The 21741-nt window shown below is 43.8% G+C and overlaps 1 protein-coding gene across 2 annotated transcripts in view; it reads right to left on the reverse strand.

Moving 5' to 3' along the window:
* PGM1 (phosphoglucomutase 1) overlaps positions 1-21741 on the reverse strand; it is an 84068-nt gene that overhangs the window by 25822 nt on the left and 36505 nt on the right. The window contains exons 1-6 of one of the 2 annotated variants that reach the window (XM_040360775.1): positions 19924-20311; positions 16602-16764; positions 11560-11706; positions 7325-7450; positions 6669-6859; positions 3681-3835 (exon numbers count right to left, since the gene is read on the reverse strand). In XM_040360775.1, coding sequence (XP_040216709.1) covers positions 3681-3835; positions 6669-6859; positions 7325-7450; positions 11560-11706; positions 16602-16764; positions 19924-20181 — 1040 coding nt within the window. In that variant the 5' untranslated portion in view covers positions 20182-20311. Of the gene's footprint in view, positions 1-3680; positions 3836-6668; positions 6860-7324; positions 7451-11559; positions 11707-16601; positions 16765-19923; positions 20312-21741 lie in introns of those variants that run through there. The other variant, XM_040360777.1, reaches the window with a different exon arrangement.

Genomic DNA, 21741 nt, shown 5'->3' on the forward strand with positions numbered 1-21741 from the left:
TGATGGGGTACCATTCCTCCCATGGGCACCCATGATGGGGTACCATTCCTCCCATGGGCACCAATGATGGGCAAACGTACAAAATTAGTAGGGCATCAAACACTTTTTCCCCCCTCACTGTAGTGCCCGATCAATCGTTGGTGTCAGAGAGAGGGGTAGTGCCTCATTGTCTGTGTCAGGCTGCATTCACAACTGAGCGTTTTGTAGCTTGACGCTCAAAAACATTGAAGGAGGAAAAAATAAATAAAAATATGATTCTCTATGGAGATGGTTCACATCTCCACTCCATGTCGCCTGAAGCTCAAACAAGCTTTTTTGTCGCTCTAATCGGGCAGATTTGGGGCATTTCTGTTCGCATTGTAATAAATTCGCCATTCGTGCGTTTTGTCACATGATTTTCTGCTCAAATGAATTTAAAAAATAAATAAAATGGTAATAATATATGAAGAAATAAATGTAAGATAAAATACTCAAACAACTAAAAATCATTATAAAAAAGTAAAATAAAATTAATATGTAATAATACACTAATAAATAATAAATTAACCTCTAACCTTAAATATTAAATATATAATAATAATAATAATAATAAAATAACAAACACCCGGGAAAAAAAATACATTAATAATAAAAATAATAATAAATATTTTATTTTGTGTTAAGGTTAGGGTGTTTGGTTTTGGTGTGTTTTTTTTTTTTTTTTTAGCAACTGTACTTTTCTGGCCTAGCTCATGATTCCATTGCGCCTTTTTTGGTTGTGAGGGAATTGGGAGGGGTTGTTCCTTCTCGTTATTTTCAATTCGGCCATGTCGGCCTACAAGACATATGTTTACTCGCCTGAAAAAAAAAAAGGGGGGAAGAAACTGCGCTAAGAAAGCAGGCTCGTAAGCCCACACAAATGCCTGAAGCTCACACGTAAAGCAGCGACTCTTCTGCAAACTACAAAACAGTGGACAAAATTGGAAAAAAATATAAAAATCGCGTTTTATTAGAGTAAAAAAAATGAGTTGCGCTTACAATCCTAAATTGACAAAAAAAGCCTTAATCCGGCTGCGCAAACAGGCAGACCCGTCCGTCTGGAAGTCAAGCAGTTGTGAATGGTGACGTCAGCGCGCCGCTCGTTCCGCCCTACTTGTTTCGAGATAGGTCACCTCGTCCAGGGGCACATTCTAGCTGTCATTCACTAAAGGCTCTTCCGGGTCCTCCGCAATAGGGGACCGTGGGGCTCTGGTAAGCAGACCATTTTGCTACATGGTGGTGGACATCACAATTTCTTTTCACGATTCAAGAGAGTGTGCGTCACTTGTTCAAGGTTTTGTGCGTGGGTGGATTATTATCACTTGTTGATGCCACAGATAGATCATTCATATATGAACTTTACGAATACTTATGGACTTCCACCATTGATATTTCATATTAATTTCACTTGTTTTCATTTATGAGTGTTTCTTTAAAAGTAATAATAATTTAAAGCGGGAGTTCCGCGGGAAAACGTTTTTTTTTAAAGAAGTTTTTGTAACACTGATGGTACAACGAAAATTGTACTCACCAGTCTCCTACTTGCAGCCGCTACCAAGACGATTTCCCCCAAAAGAATATCTTATAAAAATCGATGATGGACATTGCCATCTTGACTGCGGGCACTCTGAAGCCCTCCTGAAGCCCTTCCGGGATGCGGTGAATGTATCAGGCGCACGCACAGTGTGACGGCGAGCAGCGCCGTCAACACTGCGCCGTTGCTAGGACAATGGCCGGCAGCGTCCTGAAAAGGACACTCCCCGCTGTGACTAGCAGACAAGTTACTAGTCACGTGACCCACGAGATATCGCGGGATTTTCTAACACGGCGCGTCTCCTGGGATTCTCAGGACTAACTCCCAGGAGACATAGCGCTGGTGGGGGATTGAAAGCCACGCCCACTCCCGCGGGGAAAAGTGAGTGACAGCTCACTAAAGGCCATCGTTCAAAGGTAAGGAGGCCGATTAAAAAAAAAAAAAAAACGGATGCAGAGCGTACTGTGGAAGCTGGTTTGAAACAGGAAAAGTTGCCAATTAGGGTGAACCACCGCTTTAAGTTGATTCTCAATATTAATCACTTAGAGGCCTTATGCCAATTTATCATATGCGTTTGTGTTCACATCTATTAATTGGGTATATTGTCACAATTTAGAGCCGGTTCACACTGGGGCGACTCGTCAGGCGACTCAGCCGCCTGACAAGTCGCGTCCCGTTCTATTCAATAGAACCTTTCTAATAGGAGCGACGCAAGTCACTCCGACTTAGAAAAAGGTTCTTGTACGACTTCGGGGGCGACTTGCATTGACTTCAATACAGAAGTCATTTTGCAAGTCGCCTCTGAAGGTGTCTTCAGGATGCCTTGCCGAGTTGCCCCCGAAGTCGTGCCGCCCCAGTGTGAACCGGCTCCTAGGTTTAGCGCGATTTAAAAAAAAAAAAAGGAGGTTAGGGTGTTTAGTTATTATTTTTTTTTTTTTAAGTAATAAAGTAATATATAACCCCAACTCCTAATCCCAACCCTAACCTAAAATGAACTTGAACCCTTTACCCTAACGAAAAAAACATTATAATAAATAATAATAATAATAAAAAGCTAATGAAGATGCTAAAAAATGCTGAAATACCTAGGAAAAAAATGTGCAACAGATAATAGTTTTCTCTATCGGCTAATAAAAAAAAACGGCAAAGCCCAAAAACGTTGCTTGCAAACACGCAAGTCGTGAAAAACGTGCAAAATAAATACCCCAAGGGCCAGGAAAAAAAAAAAAAATCAGGCAAAGGGCAGCAGTTTGGAGACCACTGGTATATAGAATTATATGTGGGGGGGCTTTAATGAAAGTCTTCCTGAAGGTGAACTAATGCCCTGTACACACGATCGGAATTTCCGGTGGGATAAAATCTGATGTAATTTTCCATCGGAATTCCGTTCAAGCTGTCTTGCATACACACTGTCGGACCAAATTCCGACCGTCCAAAACACGGCGACGTAAAAGACCCTGCTTGGCTACAACAGACAAGCAGGGCTGGGAAATCACATTTAGGAATTTCTCTTCCAAAGCCCTAAAGAGAGATGTAAACGCCAGGAGAGGATTAAATGTCTCATCATCCGCCCAAACCCCAATATCAGCGCTGTGGGGGCCGACTCCTTCTCCTTTGATCATTTGAAAAGGAACGGTCATTTTTTTTCTTAATAACATTTTTATGGGGTATAAAAAAAAAAGTATAATACATCAAATTATACAAGATATCATAAAACAGAATGGTTGGAGGGCCCAGGCCCACTTTGTAATATTTTAATGGAAAAATTAAATTAACTTTACAACTCTATAAAAATTGTTTAGGGATATAAACCTGACAAACTGTTTTTAGGAGGAAGAGGAGGGTAATATTCTCATGTTTCCCCATATGCGTACACTCGCGTGAAAGGGTTTAAAAATAACATTGTTTTCCATTAGTGCCGTTCACATCAGTGCGGTGCGAATCTAAGCTGTGGGAAAAAAGGGTCCTGTGCGAGTTTGATCCGTGTGCGAATTCAGCTCTATAGACTGGCATTCCCTGAAATCGCAGCGGCAAAAATCGTGGCAAATTCACTGCAAAATCGCGCGATTATGAATTCGCAGCAGTGTGAACCAAGCGTTAAACAGATTTAACCCTTCCCTCACTTTACCGGTCCAGAGCTCCGCTGGTTGGCATGCTCCTGGCCAGCCCTCGCACGCCCGTCTGCTGGAAGTAGGGAATACTGAAAATGTTGGCTGCGATGACCGCTACGGAGTCCGAAGGATTGACGAAAAATCCATTCTTCCCAAGAATCATGTTCCTGTCCTGAAAAAAGGGAAGATAAATAACAATGAGTGCCACTCAGCATGTGGGGAGATCCCCGCCACGAGTCACAAAATGGTATAACCCGGTCGCATGGTGCGACACCACAACCCACAATTATGGGAGAAGATTCCTTATGACGGTTTGGCCGCAGCGTGATTATATGTGCGGTTTACCCATTGCTTTTATGTTTGGTCCCATTCACTTCTATTAGACTGTGCATTTTATGAAAGCACATGAAAGTTGCAAACACACAGTCTAATAGAATTCAATGACTGTGCACATTAAATCGCACATACAGGGCATTCAGAAAGTATTCACAGCGCTTCACTTTTTCCACATTTTATGTTACAGCCTTATTCCAAAATGGATTAAATTTATTAATCTCCTCAAAATTCTACAAACAATCCCCCATAATGACAACGTGAAAGAAGTTGGTTTGAAATCTTTGCAAAATGTACATAAGTATCACAGCCTTAAGACCCTTTTCACACTGAAGCGTCGCTAAACCAGCGCTAAAACGCAGGTCATTTTTGTGGTGCTTTAGTGGCTCTTTTCGGGCGCAACCCCAGCTTTTTTTTTTTTTTTTTAAGGTCACGCGACAACGCGACCTTAAAAATATCCAAAAAACACCCATTTTGCATCGCTTTTAAGGTGCTTTCGGAAGCGCTGCGCATTCATTTAACCACTTCCCGCCCAGTCAATGGAAAGTTGACGTCCGGGAAGTGGTTGTGAAATCCTGACTGGATGTCTATTGACGTCCTGCAGGATAACATGCCGGCGCGCGCCGATCGGTGGTGCGGGGTGTCAGTCTGACACCCTGCATCTCCGATCTTGATAAAAAGCCTCCGGGGGAGGCTCTTTACCACGTGATCAGCCGTGTCCAATCACGGCTGATCACGATGTAAACAGGAAGAGATAGACGCGAGTAGAGGAGAGCCGATCAGCGTCTCTCCTGACAGGGGGGGTTCACGCTGATTGTTTATCAGTGCAGCCCCTCCTCGGTTGCCTACACTGGACCACAGGGAAGCCGCCAGGACCACCAGAGATTGGAGGAAACATGTGGATGGCCAGGTACATCCCCCATGGCCATCCACATGTAAAAAATATGCACAATAGATGCCAATCAGTGCCCACAAATGGGCACTGACTGGCAACATGGGCACTGATTGGAAAAATTGTAAATAAACAAGTGCCACCCCTCAGTGTCCATCAGTGCCACCCCTCAGTGTCCATCAGTGCCACCCCTCAGTGCCCATCCATGCCCAGTGCCCACCTATCTGTGCCACCCATATGTGCCCATCAGTGCCGCCTATGAGTGCCCATCAGTGCCGCCTATGAGTGCCCATCAGTGCCGCCTATGAGTGCCCATCAGTGCCGCATACCAGTGCCACCTATAAGTGTCCATCAGTGCCACCTCATCAGTGCTCATCAGTGCCACCTCATTAGTGCCCGTAATTAAAAAAGAAAACGTACTTATTTACAAAATAAATTAACAGAAAAAAATAAAAACGTAATTTTTTTTCAAATTTTCGGTCTTTTTTGGTTGTTGCGCAAAAAAAATAAAAAAAAAAACGCAGAGGTGATCAAACACCACCAAAAGAAAGCTCTATTTGTGGGAACAAAATGATATGCATGAATCTATCCACTGCATTTAGGGGGTGGAGAGGATAGGGGGGGACGGACGGCGCCTGGGCACCCCTGAGTTTCACTGCCCTCTGAAAAGCAATAAACCACAGACCACTTTTCAAGGGTGCAGTAAATAACCTCTCTAGTGTCATAAAGTAGCCTTAGGCCTGCACTCACATTTAGCATTCATTAAAGTGCACAAAATCACACCGCGTAATGCGCATTTTTTGCACCACATACATAAGACAGCCCTTTTGTTTCAGTGGGCTGTCCTACATGCAAACACACATGGCAAAGTAACTTGAGCTTCACACGCTTCTTGAGCAGGCGTTTGGCATTCTTTTTTCTTGCCGTGGTTGGCATGCCATTAACAATGAAAAATATTTTTTTTTTGGCGAGTTTATTAGGAGCAGGAGATTTACATAATAAAGACCGATCACTGCTGCTCTCTCTCCTTGTGCAGGGTGACCGGTCTTGTCTCCGCCCCTTCCTGTCATTTTCTGCAAATAGCCTGTAGTGGGTGGAGCCTGCTGGGCCCCTCCCACAGCTCTGCTTTCTGCACAGGCTATGTACAGCTCAGTGATGTCGTCACTTCTACTGTTACAAAGTAATATCTGAGTTAGCAGGAGGCATTTGGTGCACACAAAGTGAATTTACTGTATATCCTTTCCGGTCTGGGAGAATACATTTAAAGCGGGAGTTCACCCGAAAAACTATTTTTAACATTAGATTGAGGCTCGTTTTGTGAAGGGGAATCGGGTGTTTTTTTTTAAATCGAAGCCGTACTTACCGTTTTAGAGAGCGATCTTCTCCGCCGCTTCCGGGTATGGTCTTCGGGACTGGGCGTTCCTATTTGATTGACAGGCTTCCGACGGTCGCATACATCGCGTCACGAGTAGCCGAAAGAAGTTCGGCTACTTCCGGAAAATCGTGACACGCTGTATGCGACCGTTGGAAGCCTGTCAATCAAATAGGAACGCCCAGTCCCGAAGACCATACCCGGAAGCGGCGGAGAAGATCGCTCTCTAAAACGGTAAGTACTGCTTCGATTTTAAAAAATAAACACCCGATTCCCTTTCACAAAATGAGCCTCAACCTAATGTTAAAAATTGAGTTTTCGGGTGAACCTCCACTTTAGGTTTAATGTTTTTGTGCCTGGAGTTCAACTTTAATAAAAAAGTATTTAATCCTAGTACCTTGCACTTACCCCATCACCATCAAATGCTGCCCCAAAGTCGTGCTCCCCCGTCTTCATTGTGTCCACCAGCTCCGATGCGTAGGTCAGGTTGGGGTCAGGGTGGTGCCCTCCAAAATCTTCCAGAGGGGTGCAATTTACAGCAGAGTTTGCCGGGGCACCAAGCTCCTCGCATAGGATCTTCTTTACATACGGCCCGACAACTGAGGAATGAAAACAGAAAACATCATGGTGAAGCCTTGAAGTGGGGGGCCCCCCCGACTTTTTGCTTTTGAAACATTTGTTACATTGAGTTTTAGAACAAAAAAAATCAAATGAAAAGAATACATATCTAACTGACAAAATAATGAAAGGAACCCGGCATAGAGTGGCCAACAGGTTTCAGGGGCATTACAAGGCCATTAAAGATATTTTGGCTTGTGAAGCCCTCCCAGCCTCCTATTTTTCGAGAAGGTTAATCAAAGAGCACCTACAGCTTCCACTATAAAAGAGAGAAACCTGCCAGTAATCTTCTGAAAACCAGGAGGGCACACTTAACTGGGGCCCCATATCCCAACAGGGCATCACAATCCGATAATTAGAGTCTAAAATTAAGAAAAAAAACTGGCTAGAGATACTTTTCAATTCATAGAGCAAATGTTATGAATTTTTTACCCCAGACAGGTTACCTCCATGCATGGCGTCAAGCCGGACAAGCAACCGGTTCGGTCCTGAAAGCAGTTCTTTTAAGGCACTGAAGTCGAAGATATTCCTCAGCATGTTTCCGTACGCCTCCACCGAATCCACAATCTCAACTGCGAAAGAGCACAAATGAAGAGAGGTCATATCTGGTGATCCTGCGGTGATTATTAGGGAGGCCATGATGGTCTCTGCCAGCTTGGGACTCAGTGGACAGATGTATGTGAAAAGGAAGATGGAATGAGATCTGAAAAGCCCTGGGTCTCCTGTTGCCTACAAGGTAGTCTGAGGAGGGGGGAGATCACTGTTAGTATTGCTTATGGTGCTAAACTACTCACCTATTCTGTCTTCTAGCAAACCATTGAGGGATGTGTTCATACTTGTAATAATGTGTATTGTACCTTGTGAGTTCGAAGCCGGCAAGTCTGACCTGGAATGAGACCTCCGAGTCATCCAGGTGGCTAATTAACGTAATATTTAGAGTAGATGTCGGTTGTTGTAATTATATTCCAGTGTACAGGTTGTATTGTGTACAGCAGGGGTCTCAAACTCAAATTACCTGAGGGCCACAAGACAAGTTTTCATATGCCATGGGGGGCCGCATGCAAACTTTCAAACTTCAAAAACAACAGTAGTGGTGTCAGCGAACACATTATTAACCCCCAGCACTGGTGTCAGCGAGCGCATTATTACCACCAGCACTGGTGTAAGTCAGGGTTTGACAAATTTGCTTGGAATCTAGGAGCCAGCTAAAAAAGTTAGGAGCCAGAAAACGCACCCCGTCCCGACGAGCTTGCGCGCAGAAGCGAACACATACGTGAGTAGCGCCCGCATATGTAAACGGTGTTCAAACCACACATGTGAGGTATCGCCGCGATTGGTAGAGTGAGAGCAATAATTCTAGCTCCTCTGTAACTTAAAACATGCAACATGTAGATTTTTTTAAACGTCGCCTATGAAGATTTTAAAGGGTAAAAAAGTTTGTCGGCATTCCACAAGCGGACACAATTTTGAAGCGTGACATGTTGGGTATGAATTTACTCGGCGTAACATTATCTTTCATAATATTAAAAAAAATGGGGATAACTTTACTGTTGTCTTATTTTTTAATTAAAAAAAGTGTAATTTTTTCCCAAAAAAGTGCGCTTGTAAGACCGCTGCGCAAATACGGCGTAACAGAAAGTATTGCAATGATCGCTATTTTATTCTCTAGGGTGTTAGGATAAAAAATATATATAATGTTTGGGGGTTCTAATTAGAGGGAAGAATATGGCAGTGAAAATAGTGTAAAATGACATTAGAATTGCTGTTTAACTTGTAATGTTTAACTTGTAATACCAACGGCCACCACCAGATGGCGCCAGCTCACATCTGGTGGTAATAACTTGTAATACCAACGGCTCACCACCAGATGGCACCAGCTCAAAAAAAAAATGCCTGAGGGCCATTTATAACTGGTCCGCGGGCCGCAAATGGCCCGCGGGCCGGTACTTTGAGACCACTGGTGTACAGGGTAATATAAACAGAAGGAAGGATGTCCTCCTGTGGGATATAAAAGTATGTGTCCGAGTTTCAAAAAAGAGTTCCAGCTTTGCAGCCAAACTAGTCATGCCTAGTTCTTGGTTGTTATAGGTGGCTATAATATCTGATATCTATGTTCAAACTGGAGGAAAAGGTATACAGACGGAAGCACTGAAGCAGAGTGTGGGACGTTCCGTTACAATTCGAAAAATAAATGCAAATTTGAAATAGAAACATATTGCAATAAATACAGCAAGCCATAAAAGTGAAATAATAGTGAAAAATTATGATGATTTCTACTTATGCTGCTTTATAGAAAATAAAAGAACAGAATAAAATAGAAGATAAAAGAATAGAACAGAATAAAACAGAATAGTATAGAATAAAATAGAATAGAGCAGAATGAATATAGTGGTCTTCCGAAATTTCAAATAGATTTTAAAAATGACAAATGAATACGCCAATATTTGCACAGCGTTTTTTTTTTTTTTAAACGCATTGTTTTTTGCAAATACAATTTAATGAGTTTTAATGTAAAAAAAAAAAAAAGAAAGAAAAAACAAACACATGCATCAAAATACCCAACTGTTTGCTAAATTATAAAAGATGACGTTATGCCTAATAAATACCGAACATGTCACGCTTTAAAATTGCGTAGGTGCGTGGAACGGCGCCAAACTACAGTACGTAAAAATAGATGACGATTTAGAAGCCTCTACAGTTTAGAGTTACACAGGAGGTCTGGTGCTAAAATCATTGCTGTTACTATACCGCTCGTGGCAATGGCTCAAGTGTGTTGCAAACACCTATGTGCGTGATCACGGGAGCGCTTTAAAATGTTTGTTTTTTTATTTGTTTTTTTCTTTACAGGGTTTCATTATAAAAAATAAAAAAAAGATCACTTTTAGGCTTCATTTCCATGGACGTTTTTACAGCCACTTTTCTGAGCGTTTTTTGCAGCTTAAAACCAGCTCTCCATGTTGGTCTATTGCTGTCAGAAAGAATGCAAACATCCCTTGTGACAGCAATAGGCATGTGACAGGTACTTTTTATGGAGAGATCTGGAGTCTATAAGATCCCATGTGTCTCCTCTACAAGCATCTGATTACACCATGATCTGTGTGTTCAGACGTTTTTGCCTTTTTAAAAATGGCGCCGTTTACATCTGGGAAACCAGAAGTGAGGAAAATACTTGTCACCATCGGTTTCCTAGAGACCATCGGGGTTCTTCGAGAAACTCTATGGTCAGTCGGCTGTGATCCTGGGTTCCCCTGTGTGACGGGAGAGCCTGTTAAGGCAGCAGGTGGTGGGGGACCCCTCGCACTGCTTGTAAAAGCGATCCAGCAGCCAATTAGCCACTAGGATAGCTTTTACAAAACAGGCACTGGGATGATGCCTGTACCTGCGGGCACCATCCTGGTATAACCACGGCAAATCAAGGGCGTACAGGGAGGTCCTTGGGCGGCAAGTGGGTCAAAAATTAATCATAATATTGAATACAGAGCTGTATTATAGTTTGTGTCTTTATATCAGCCCCCACATTATTAGGGACACTGACTGGTGACCGTATGTAATTAATAATAATATTTATATATTTATTTGATGTGTTTTACATACTGTAACAAGAGCAATACAGTGTTACATAGTAACTCTGTACCACTCTTGGGAGTTGATCAGAATTGTTTTTACGGAATGACAGTGTGTAGACACTGTCTATTGTTGCGATTAGCCCTGTTTGTACCATTTGATCACTGTGGCCAATCACAGCTAGCAACACAATCGTATAGAGAAGGATTGCCGTTCTAATCCCCAGTCCTCTAAAGCAGTGTTTCCCAACTCCAGTCCTCAAGGCACACCAACAGGTCATGTTTTCAGGATTTCCCTCAGATGAAACGGCTGTGGTAATTACTAAGGCAGTGAAACTGATCAAATCATCTGTGCAAAATAATGGAAAGCCTGAAAACATGACCTGTTGGTGTGCCTTGAGGACTGGAGTTGGGAAACACTGATCTAAAGCACACACCTTTTTAGGAACTTACAGGTGCTGGCTCTGCAACGAACTAGGAAGGAAGAAAAAAATCCTGGACGGCCGCACACCATTGAAGGCATCTTAATTGATATCTTGTGTAGCAGATGAAATCCAATACAGTCACTTCATGTTACAAAAAACAGGAAAAGCTGCTGACGCGTTTCACGCTGTATGAAGGTGCTTAATCATAGCTCATGTAATTGATTAAGCACCTTCATACGGTGTGAAATGCGTCAAAAGCTTTTCCTGTTTTCTGTTACATAGTGAAGTGACTGTATTGGATTTTATCTGCTACACAAGATATTAATAAAGATGCCTTCAATGGTGTGCGGCCGTCCAGGATTTTCTCTTCCTTCCGAACACAATTGTATACAATGGATGGCATGAAAGTAAACCATTCATTGTTTACAACGGTTATGTGATCTGCTGTGATTGGTCACAGCAATCGCATGACACTGGCAACAGGCCGGTATAGTGATTAGTCATCAGTCCGGTGGAGTCCGCGGATGACAGATCGTGCCAGAGTCGGAGAAAACCGTGGGAGGCACACTCTCAGGAACGCGACATTTGACTTCCTCCCAGTACAATAGGGTTTCCGGCCCATCCGTCATTTTTTTACAACGCGGGCGGGAAGCAGTTACGTTAAAATAGAAAAACATGGGAGGTGTGGGTTACCGGTAAACGGCTTGAACTTGTTCTCCAGATCGAACTGTTGCCTGCCGATAGTCGATAAGTCAACCTTCAGGTCTGGGCAGATGGCGTACTCCTCTATGGTTTTGCTGAGCTGGAAGATCTTATCGGTGATGCCTTCGGGGGCCGGCCCTGCCGCAGACAAGGAGGAACATTAATCAACAAAACAGTTTAAAAAATATGTTTTATAATAATTATATATATATATATATCTCACAAAACAACCCATGTGTTCCAGGCAGAAAATTCCCCCTTCTTCAGGGATCAGTGAACTTTAAAGCAGAACTCCGGGATCATCAACAAAAAATCCCCATTAGTACACCCCCCCCCCCCCCTACACAAAACAGCTATTACATTTGTGAAATTCCTTAACATTAAATTGGATTTTCAGGAAGTCCTCTCTGTAATTCATGGGTGCTCAACCTGTGGCTCTCCAGCTGTTGTGAAACTACAATTCCCATCATGCCTCTGCCTTTGGGAGTCAAGCTTGTAACTGTGAACAGCTTGCAATGCCTCATGGGACTTGTAGTTTCGCAACAGCTGGAGAGCCACAGGTTGAGCACCCATGCTGTAATTCAAAAAATGCAGCATCTACTCCGCTCCCCCGGCCACTGAGTCTGTCTCCTGTCCCTGCTGCCGATGTATGAAGTGAGAGGGGTGAGCTGTGCTCTTCCCATCTCAGCTGTGACAGGAGTTCTAGCACAGTGCTAGGACTCCTGTTTTGGAGGTGACAGGGTCAATAAAGAGAACATGTCACCTCCAATTGCTATCACACAGGAAATTGTTTTCTCCTGTGTGATAACTTTTTTGCTAAGTGAAAAAAAAATGATAAAAAATTAATAATTAATAAGAAATAATAAATTAAATTTATGAAATTAAAAAGTAAAGAATAAAAAAAAAAATAAGAAAATGATACAAATTTTTTTAAAAGTAAGCGACAAGCTACAAATAAATAAAAAAAAGTGATAAAAAGGTAAAAAAAACAAACAAAACATATTTGATCTAACCGTGCAGCACATTCTCCGTTGATTTGGGGGGGGGGGGGGGGGTCGGTTTGCGGGGAGGGGGTGCATTGTGGAACCTGGCCTTGGGGCGGCAGGGAGAGCAAATCTGGCCCTGCATAGGCCTGTACGTGTTAAATGTGAACAAGCCCACTTCAACATAAAGCACACATCCTCATTGTGCAGCTAGCCATACTACTCCGCAACAGAGGCGGACTCACCATTTTGGCACTCGGGCACTAGGGGGCCCTCATCAGGGTTGCCAGCCTCAGGAAAACCGGGGACAGTATGTAAAAATCTGTGTTTTCTTTTTTACATCTGTCCCTGAAATGTCCCTTACCGATATCCTTTTGGTCTAAAAATCCCAAGATTATAGCTGCCCCGCCTCTCCAGTACCTTTTTAGTGTGTGTATGTGTATTCTGTGTGTATGTATACTGTGTATGCATACAGTATTTGTGTGTGTATACTGTGTGGCCCCATAATCTATTGTCTGGGGGGCTCCCATAATCTCCTATTGCCCGGGGGCCCCATGAGTTGTCAGTCCGCTCCTGCTCAGCAGCACGCATGGTAGGTAGGTTACAACCTTATAAATGTAAAGCAGGTTTGTGTTCTCTCCCTCTCCAGCCACAACAAGAGACAAACACATTACTGAACTGTACACTCCTGCCCATAATTATATATTATACACACTCTACTGTAATTCAGTCTTAGAAATATTCCTCCTCCTGCTGTAGCTTTGAGATCTTTCGAACAGCAATCACTGCTTGTATGGTGTATATGAGCACATCCTTGGCCGCAACACAGAAAGAGAGAACCGGAAAATGCTGCTTTACATCAGCATGATAAAGTAATAAACCCCAAATAGTTCTGGCGGCGCTACGGGGAGCTAGAGGGTCTACCAGTCCCAGCAGACACATCTTACTTTTTAGTGGCACCTGAATGGTGGTAACAGAGAGAATGAATGAAGTCATGGGCGTCCAGCACGTCTGGATTTGGGGACACCCCCAGAAGACATGGTTGAAATTCACTGAGACTAAACTACACCTTCAGCAGATGGCCAGGACAGATGGGTATATCCTATGCAGACACATGGGTGGGAGGTAGACTCTATGCAGGATCTTAAAACTAAATGAACCTATTCCTGGTGGACACCGTGGGCCAGATTCACGTAGGAGAGTGTATCTTTAGTTGGGCGTAGCGTATCCCATTTACTCTACGCCGCCGCAATTTAGACAGGCAAGTGCAGTATTCACAAAGCACTTGCTCTAAGTTGCGGCGGCGTAGCGTAAATCGGCCGGCGTAAGCCCATCTAATTCAAATGTGGAAGAGGTGGGCGTGTTTTATTAAAATGAGCCGTGAACCCCATGCAAATGAAGCGCCGATCGTATGGCGCATTCGCGCGCGTATGCTCAGTATCACGTCGAATTTACTCCATAAGATACGCCAGGCCCAAGCCTGCGACGTGAACGTAACCTACGCACAGCCCCATTCACGAAGACGACGTAAAAAGATACGCTTGCCGACGTCCATACATCGCATTGGCTGCGCCTCATATAGCAGGGGTAACTTTACGCTGGAAGTAAGCCCAACGTAAACGGCGTAGCGGGCGAAAGTACGTTCGTGAATCGGCGTATCTACCTAATTTACATATTCGACGCGTAAATCTACGGAAGCGCCCCTTGCAGCCAGCGTAAATATGCACCCAAGATACGACGGCGTAGGAGACTTACGCCGCTCATATCTTGGCCAAATCTATGCGTAACTGATTCTAAGAATCAGGCGCATAGATACGACGGCTCACATTCGGACTTACGACGGCGTACGTGGAGATACGCCGTCGTAAGTCCACTGTGAATTGTTTAATATACATACACATTATATATATATATATATATATATATATATATATATATATATATATATATATATATATATATATATATATATATATATATACATATATACATATATATATATATATATATATATATATATATATATATATATATATATATATATATATAAAATGAATATCGATGTTTGAGCCAAAATTATTTAATTACCTTTTAGAGAAGTATGATTTTTCTCCACTTCCTCCTTTCCTCTGTACTGTATCCTAAACTTCCGGGTTTTCTAGCGCGTTCACTTCAACTACGTCACGGTTCCAAAACTACTGTTCCCTTGAGGCTTAGCGGCATCGCGCATGCGCACGGCCGCTTTTTCGCCGTGTAACAGAACGAGCCTAGTTCTCGTTTCTAGTTCTGCCTTGGTTGAACACAAGCTGCCCAGTTAACACGCCCATTTCCGCCTCCCCAGCACGCCCCTAGTATAAACAAATACTAGTTACTATTCAAAAAAATGAATATATTTAATTATTTATTCCAACTTTCACTGCAGCAAATAAGGGGGCGGTGTTAAGGCCAGGCTGTGCTGCTGAGATCGTCATTCAATAGAACAAGTGGGAGGCGGAGCTACAGCGTCTTAGACACGCCCGCGGCTCCCCTGCCTCCCGTGCCTGTGAACGTACACAGCGTCTCCCCGCAGGGATGTAGTCCCAAGGGAGGGGGCGAGCATGCTGACTAACCCCCAGCCAGGACGGCTCGGATGATGGGGACAAGCCAACTGAGGAGGAACAGGAAGTGAAAAATTAAGACAAAGAAAAAAAAGCATTTAGAAGGGAAATCGAAGGAAAAAGGTAAGTGAACCAGCAATGTACTAGCCTAACCACTTAAGGACCGGACCAATATGCTCCTAAATGACCCAAGGGGTTTTTACAATTCGGCACTGCGTCGCTTTAACAGACAACTGCGCGGTCGTGCGACGTGGCTCCCAAACAAAATTGGCGTCCTTTTTTTCCCACAAATAGAGCTTTCTCTTGGAGGTATTTGATCACCTCTGCGGTTTTTATTTTTTGCGCTATAAACAAAAATAGAGCGACAATTTTGAAAAAAATTCAATATTTTTTACTTTTTGCTATAATAAATATCCCCCAAAAATATATATAATTTTTTTTTCCTCAGTTTAGGCCGATACGTATTCTTCTACCTATTTTTGGTAAAAAAAAAAAAAAAATCACAATAAGCGTTTATCGATTGGTTTGCGCAAAAAAACAAAATTTATAGCTTTTTACAAAATAGGGGATAGTTTTATTTATTTATTTTTTACTACTAATGGCGGCGATCAGCGATTTTTTTCGTGACTGCGGCATTATTTCGGACAATTTTGACACATTTTTGGGACCATTGTCATTTTCACAGCAAAAAATGCATTTAAATTGCATTGTTTATTGTGAAAATGACAGTTGCAGTTTGGGAGTTAACCACAGGGGGCTCTGTAGGAGTTAGTGTTCACCTAGTGTGTGTTTACAACTGTAGGGGGATGTGGCTGTAGGTCTGACGTCATCGATCAAGTCTCCCTTATATAAGGGATCACACGATCGATGCAGCCGCCACAGTGAAGCACGGGGAAGCCGTGTTTACATACGCTAGAAACGAATAGCCGCGCCGTCGTCCCGGATCGCTCCTGAAGCCACGGGAACCGCTGCATGTACGGGGGGGGGGGGTCCCGATCGGACCCCCGACCCACCTCTAGGCAGGCACGTACAGGTACGCCAATGGTGTCCGTGCCATTCTGCAGACGTAAATGTACATGCGGCGGTCCAGAAGTGGTTAGAAGGAACCTATTTAGAAAATAAAAAATGAGCCTTTAGTGTTACTTTAAAGGCATGTCTAAGCTGTAAATATCTAAAGAGAATCAAGTTAGGGAAACCATACTGGTACTTTAACCCATCGAAGGTCGGCAACTGACCCCCAAGACAGATCTGACCCAAGTATGTAATGCTTCTACTCTCCCAAATATATGGGTCAGAGATTGACAAATCTCGCCCGCTTGGGATTAAACCATAATGTGGTGTGTGCAGGGAGATATGCACAGAAGCATTGGAACGACCAGCCGACCAAGCGCTTAGCACAGTTTTCATAGTTATTCACCATGGCCAATTTATAAAGCAGAGATGACCTACTGACCTCCGTTAGAAGTGTTGAATTTAATTCCAAAGTCTCCATTGGGACCTCCGGGGTTGTGACTGGCGGTCAGGATGATGCCGCCGATGGCCTTGATCTTACGGATGATGCAGGACACGGCCGGGGTGGAGAGGATGCCATTCTGTCCGATGACTAGCCGGCCAATCTGAAATAAGAAAATAAATATTTTTTTTAGGAAAACAATTTTTTTTTGTTATTCTTTAGGCCAGGGGTGGGGAACCTTTTTTCTGCCAAGGGCCATTTGGATTTTTGTAACATCATTCGGGGGCCATACAAAATGATCACAGTAGTGCAGACCTCAGACAGTAACCCCCACAGTAGTGCAGACCTCAGACAGTAACCCCCCCAATAGTGCAGACCTCAGACAGTAACCCCCCCAATAGTGCAGACCTCAGACAGTAACCCCCCCCCCCCAATAGTGCAGACCTCAGACAGTAACCCCCCCAATAGTGCAGACCTCAGACAGTAACCCCCCCCCCCCCCAATAGTGCAGACCTCAGACAGTAACCCCCCCCAATAGTACAGACCTCAGACAGTAACCCCCCCCCCCAATAGTGCAGACCTCAGACAGTAACGCCCCCAATAGTGCAGACCTCAGACAGTAACGCCCCCAATAGTGCAGACCTCAGACAGTAACCCCCCCCCCCCCAATAGTGCAGACCTCAGACAGTAACCCCCCCAATAGTGCAGACCTCAGACAGTAACCCCCCCCAATAGTGCAGACCTCAGACAGTAACCCCCCCCCAATAGTGCAGACCTCAGACAGTAACCCCCCCCCCAATAGTGCAGACCTCAGACAGTAACCCCCCCCCCAATAGTGCAGACCTCAGACAGTGACCCCCCCCCAATAGTGCAGACCTCAGACAGTAACCCCCCCCAATAGTGCAGACCTCAGACAGTAACCCCCCCCCCAATAGTGCAGACCTCAGACAGTAACCCCCCCCCCCAATAGTGCAGACCTCAGACAGTAACCCCCCCCCAATAGTGCAGACCTCAGACAGTAACCCCCACAGTAGTGCAGACCTCAGACAGTAACCCCCACAGTAGTGCAGACCTCAGACAGTAACCCCCACAGTAGTACAGACCTCAGACAGTAACCCCCACAGTAGTACAGACCTCAGACAGTGGCGTGTTTCCCTCGAGCGCGGGCTCCTCCTCCTCCTCTGTGGGTGTGAACAGAGAGGAGGGCCACTGCCGGGTATACCAAGATGGCCACCGCTCCGGAGCTAGGCGGAAGCCGGGGACTTTCCTAGGCCGAGGCTCCGGAGCGCTCCGCGGATCGCGAGGTGTGCCGATCCAAACGGGGTGACCCGTTCGGATCACGGATGGAATGATTTTTACAATTTTCGTTTTTTTAACCCCATTATATTACTGGCCGATTAATAGATTATTAAAATTTGCTGAAAACTCAAAAAACTCCTTCTTCGGACATTTCTGTTGCATTTACTTACTTACATTTTTTTTTTTTAAAAACATTTAAAATACAAAAAGGTGTCACAATTGAACACAGCAAATACTTATTTTTATATAAAACCATCCTTCTTATGATGTTCCAGTTTTATTCATGTACTAGCTGAATACCCGGCGTTGCCCGGTCTTCCTATCTTAACCTTTTGGGGAGGAAAATCATAGTAATATAAATATACCCATCTTTTATATAAGGGTGTAGGTAAGGGTTAATTGAACTGTCATACATTTTTATTTGGCATATAAGTAATATGTGTACCAGGTATTATTGAAATATCTCCAGGCGTACAGAAGTTATGTGGGAACATACATTTCCCATTGATTTGCATGGGACTTTAAACAAAAACCCCGACCCTCACAAATGGGGGTAGTTAAAGGGATAAATTACCTATCTTATAGTTTAAGTGGACATATAAGTAACATGTGACCAAGTGTTATCGAAATATCTACAGCCGTTTGGAAGTTATGAAGTAACATGTATTTCCCATAGAGTTGAATGGGACTTTAAAGGAAAACCCTGACCATGGCAAATGGGGGTGGGTAAGGGTTAAACCACCTATCCTATGTTTGTTGCTGACATATAAGTAACATGTGTGCCAAGTTTCATGTTAATATCTTTAGCCGTTTGGACGTGATGCTGGAACATACATACAAGTTGAGTTTTATATATATATATATATATATATATATATATATATATATATATATATATATATATATATATATATATATATATATATAGATTTTTATGATTTATAAATAATAAAATAAATAATGATATAAATAAAATAAAAAAAGGAGGGGGGAGTTGTAATTACATAGAGCAAATATTTAGACGTAATGTGGATGTATATAATGGCTTTTAATATTGATCAATAAACAGATATTAGAATGGTAGTGGACGATTTTAAAGCCTAAATTAAAAAGGTGAAAAAAATTAAATAAAAAAAATAAAAAGGAAGCCATTATTGTATAGAGCAAATATTTAGGACGTAAAATGGATGTTGTTATAATGGCTTTTAATATTGATTGATTTATCAATAAACAATATTAGAATGGTAGTAGAAGAGTTTAAAGCCTAAATTAAAAAGGGAAAAAAAAATAAAAAAAAGGAAAGGAAAGGAAAGGAAAGCCATTATTGCATAGAGCAAATTATTTACACGTAACCTGAATGTTGTTATAATGGCCTTTATTGATAAATAAACTAAACTATAGAAATTTGGTAGTGGAAGAACCAAAAGCCTATTTTTATTTTTTATTTAATAATAATAATAAATAAAAATAATAATAATAATAATAATAATAATAATAATAATAATAATAATAATAATAAAAATAATAATAATAATACAAAAATAATGGAATAATTTACATGCTTAAAATTTAAATTTAAAAACAAACAAATAGCTTAATTTAAACACAATTTCCAGAACTTAAGATTTGTTACAGCTGCGAAGGCGGAGACTGGAAACTGGCCTTCGTCATTGCCCCCTCCCCCCCCCCCCCCCTTCTTTACTTGTCAGTATCAAAATCTCACTCATTCGAGGAATCTTAAAAGCACGTTAGCTCTGTCATCCCGTCAGATAGGCAATGCTACATAAAAATGTTCCCTCCTGGCAAGATGACAAATCAAAAAAGCCACAAATGTTAACATTAACAGAACAGGACAAACGACAAATATTCATTCAAAACTACATACCAAACCTCTATAATAAGGGTTAAAAACATAAAAAATTAATAAAAAGCAATTATATTATAAAAAAAAAAAAAAAAAAAATGAAATAAAAAGTGGGCTAACATGAAATTTAGAAAAAAAACATGAATGCATTCTACCAACCCCGTTTGCGGCAGCCATTTGAACAATTGTCTTGATGGCGAACTTATTAAAATATCTTCCGTCCCCGCCCACCACCATGGTGGACCCCTGGCGGTCTCGGAGGTCGATGGAGAAAAAAATGCTTTGTACGAAGTTCTGCAGGTAGTTCGGCTTGGTCTCGAAATAGTACGTCCTCTTCCTCAGCCCACTTGTTCCCGGTCTCTGGTCGTAATACGGCGCCGTCGGCACCGTAAGCAGCGGCAGAGGGCTGTCATCCATTACTTCAAATCATCAAAATCCACCCGGGAGATAAATTAGCGTGCAAAAATAAAACAAATACCAAGGAGGTAAATGGAAGAAATTAATTTCAGGAGCAGCAACGTCAAATCCACCAGTGGAGACATTCAGGGAGAGGAGACCAAAAATAGCTCCGGATCCCAAGTCAAAGTGGTTTCTAAGTGTAACCGAAGAACGCGTCTTACACATGTCCCCAGCGATCAATGTCAGAGGACGGGCAATTTCCAACATCTACGGAGCTTTTTTACTTTACACCTTCACAGGAAGGCTTACAAGTTTCTCTGCGAGGAAAAATTATTCTCTTGGTGAGGAGGCCGGTTACGGTGAGACGGCGGTGACCACAAGGCACGTCTGCCCTCTGGCGCCAACGCGGCAGGGAGAAGGAAAATGACGGGTATTTTAGGATTCACCCGGTAGCTCTGGTGGCATGCCAGGTTTGATCTGACTGGGGAGAGGCAGAGATTGTTCGAGAGTGAGAAATGCAAAATGGCTCGTGCTGCACCAACCTGCGGGCACCAGAAGGGTCACAGTCGACCTGTAGCGCAACTACAGCAGGCAGATTTTTTTAATTGATTTGTTCCACGAGGTCAACACAAAAATGCATATCTAGAATTTTCCTTGCATTCCTGACATTGCCCCGTTTTAAAGGACCACTGCAATGTGCCAAATACACTTGGCTATGCCAGGCTCGTCAGTGCACTGTGCCAGCGATTACAGGCCAGGTCTCCAACATGGCCGAGCTGCCCTACTGGCCCTCTACAGAGCCCAGCTGCCCTACTGGCCGTGGCCCCCTGCAGAGCCCAGCCGCCCCCATCTGGAGGTGGTTCCCTGCAGAGCCCAGCCACCCTCTACTGGCCGTGGTCCCCTGCAGAGCCCAGCCACCCTCTACTGGCCGTGGTCCCCTGCAGAGCCCAGCCGCCCTCTACTGGCCGTGGTCCCCTACAGAGCCCAGCCGCCCTCTACTGGCCGTGGTCCCCTACAGAGCCCAGCCGCCCTCTACTGGCCGTGGTCCCCTACAGAGCCCAGCCGCCCCCTATAGGCCGTGGTCCCCTACAGAGCCCAGCCGCCCCCTATAGGCCGTGGTTCCCTTACAGAGCCCAGCCGCCCCCTATAGGCCGTGGTTCCCTTACAGAGCCCAGCCGCCCCCTATAGGCTGTGGTCCCCTACAGAGCCGAGCTGCCCTACTGGCCGTGGCCCACCTACAGGGCAGAGCTGCCCTACTGGTCGTGGCCCACCTACAGGGCAGAGTTGCCCTACTGGTCGTGGCCCACCTACAGGGCAGAGCTGCCCTACTGGTCGTGGCCCACCTACAGGGCAGAGCTGCCCTACTGGTCGTGGCCCACCTACAGGGCAGAGCTGCCCTACTGGTCGTGGCCCACCTACAGGGCAGAGCTGCCCTACTGGTCGTGGCCCATCTACAGGGCAGAGCTGCCCTACTGGCCCTCTACAGAGCCCAGCTGCCCTACTGGCCGTGGCCCCCTGCAGAGCCCAGCCGCCCCCATCTGGAGGTGGTTCCCTGCAGAGCCCAGCCACCCTCTACTG

Source organism: Rana temporaria, chromosome 7 (assembly GCF_905171775.1).
Source record: "Rana temporaria chromosome 7, aRanTem1.1, whole genome shotgun sequence".
Lineage (NCBI taxonomy): Eukaryota > Metazoa > Chordata > Amphibia > Anura > Ranidae > Rana > Rana temporaria.